This window comes from Cyprinodon variegatus, unplaced genomic scaffold (genome assembly GCF_000732505.1).
Source record: "Cyprinodon variegatus isolate N-32 unplaced genomic scaffold, C_variegatus-1.0 Scaffold695, whole genome shotgun sequence".
NCBI classification, from domain to species: Eukaryota; Metazoa; Chordata; class Actinopteri; order Cyprinodontiformes; family Cyprinodontidae; genus Cyprinodon; species Cyprinodon variegatus.
Window position 1 is genome coordinate 372,870 of NW_015151148.1, and position 2,100 is coordinate 374,969.

The 2,100-nt window shown below is 35.8% G+C and overlaps 1 protein-coding gene across 1 annotated transcript in view; it reads right to left on the reverse strand.

Annotated features, from left to right (window-relative positions):
• Positions 1-803: 803 nt before the first annotated feature.
• The window catches only part of mtpn (myotrophin), a 23,067-nt gene continuing 21,770 nt past the window's right edge, over positions 804-2,100 (reverse strand). Inside the window, exon 4 of the mRNA XM_015394568.1 lies at positions 804-1,752. Within this exon, the coding sequence (XP_015250054.1) occupies positions 1,669-1,752 (84 nt within the window). The 3' untranslated portion in view covers positions 804-1,668. The remainder of the gene's footprint in view (positions 1,753-2,100) is intronic.

A 2,100-nucleotide genomic window follows, 5' to 3' on the forward strand; every position in this document is an offset into this window, starting at 1 on the left:
ACTGTGTGATCAAATAATTCTGTGCACTTTTCAGTTTCAGACTTTTTTTGTAACAGTTGCAGCTGCTGAGAATTATTTTTGTTTCTTAACCGGTTTGGCTAGTGTCATTGTTATGTGTGCAAAGCATAGCCAAGTAAGGAAAACTTAATTTTAATTTTGTACGTTTTTTACCAAGCTTGCTAAATACTGTTTATAGAAAACAACCTCAAAATGTTGTTCTTATTGTTTATTGTATTTATTTATTGTATTTTAATTATTAATCAAAATATTTCTGTTGAAATGTTGTCCTTGTGGTATCAAAAATGGTATCGAGTATCAAATATTTTCCTTAGTATCGGTACCGAGTCGAAAAGTTTAGTATCGTGACAACTCTAATTTCTGTATTTATTTTTAAATATGGCAGAGTTGGTCCTCCATACTAATCAGTTTCCTGCTTGGATTAAAATTTGAAATAAAAGATAAAAAAAAACAAAACAGTTAATGTAATTTTTTTTATTGGTTTCTCCAGACTTTTGTCACAACAAAGTAAGCGTGATCATCTTAGTTCAGTACATATTTAGCAATCAATTCGAAAGCAACCAAGAGGACAGTAACCATTTCATAGCATAAAAGCAGAGGCAGTTTTGACATGCAGCAAAAAAAGGCAGGGCGTCTTAGTAAATCCAAGGCAAGGAGAAATATTAACAGCCCCTTGCTCAGGTTTCAACTGTAACCCTTATCTAACCATCATTCTCAGCACCTGGAGCCCATTAGTTCCGGATCGAAGAAAGCTGTTGCAATGAAAAAGTTTTTTTTTCTTTTTATTTGACATCTCACTCATCGTGGAGAAGAAACGAACATCTCTAAAATGTAATTTTCTATGTGCCGTTAGCCATTTTTCTAAATGATTTAGTAACAGGTTTCAAAACTGCAACATTCAAGTCTTTCTAGTAACCCAGCATGGTGATTGGTCAAAAAAAAAAAAAAATCTCACTCCATTATGAAAAACTCATTAAATGCCATTTGATATGAGAGAAATAGACCTAAAGAAGAAAAAACGCTGAGCTCATATCCATAACCGATTTTTAAAAAGGTTCAAAATGATACAGTTTGGTCAATCGAAAAGAACGAGGCGACACGTTGCGTTTCTTTTTGTACTTAATGAAACATTACAACCTTGCATTTTAATCCAACCTATTTATCACAGTGCAGTTACTGTTCATGAGTTCAAACACTGGCCACAAGTACTACAACTGTGGAAAAATGAACACACTATTGATCTTACTGGTTACAGGAGACAGCAGAATTTCAGATGCATTTGTAAGTGCTAACCTTAAAAAATTTAATTACTAGTCTGAACAGTGTTATATGATCCAGGTTTAACAAAACTCCCGCAGGATTTGCTACCTGAGGGAGATTATTAGATGTTTTCCTGCTAACAGAGGCCAAAAGAAGAGAAAATACTATCCCAAACATTTGGGGGAAGAGAGAGAGAAAAAAAAAATACAAGGTTAAGGAAAATCACCAGACAGACAAAAATGAACCTTCAGCAAACAGACCAAAGCAGTGTTAAGACAGAGGTTGATTGGAATAAATGGGGCGAGTCCATCTTCTGTCAGGGGACCACTGCATCCATCTGTAAGCCTGTTCATCCACCTGTCCAGCCACCTCCCGTACGCTGGGGTCTCACTAGAACAGGTTCTTAATCACCTCAGATTGAGAAGCATCACGGGGACTTGTGCCGTCGGGTGCTTTCTGGTTTTTGTCAGCTCCCTGTGGAGGTGAAGGGACATGAATATTAACACTGCTTAATAGGTGCAATGAGTCCGACTCACATCTGGTCAGGGGTTATTTGTGACGCTTTGCATCCAAACATTGAACATAAAAAGTATTCTAATAAGATGAGGGAACAAAACAGCAGATTCCACAGAGAAAACACACATAAGGTCATTGCATACAAAATAGAAAATGGGGACATTAATGCCATTCATTTAATATATAACTTTGGATTTACTATAATCCACAGGTTTAAGACATGAATGCAGCCATGATATATTAATTCACTAATATTGATAACAGGGTTCCTACAGCATAAGGCAAGTTAAATTCAAGACTTTTTAA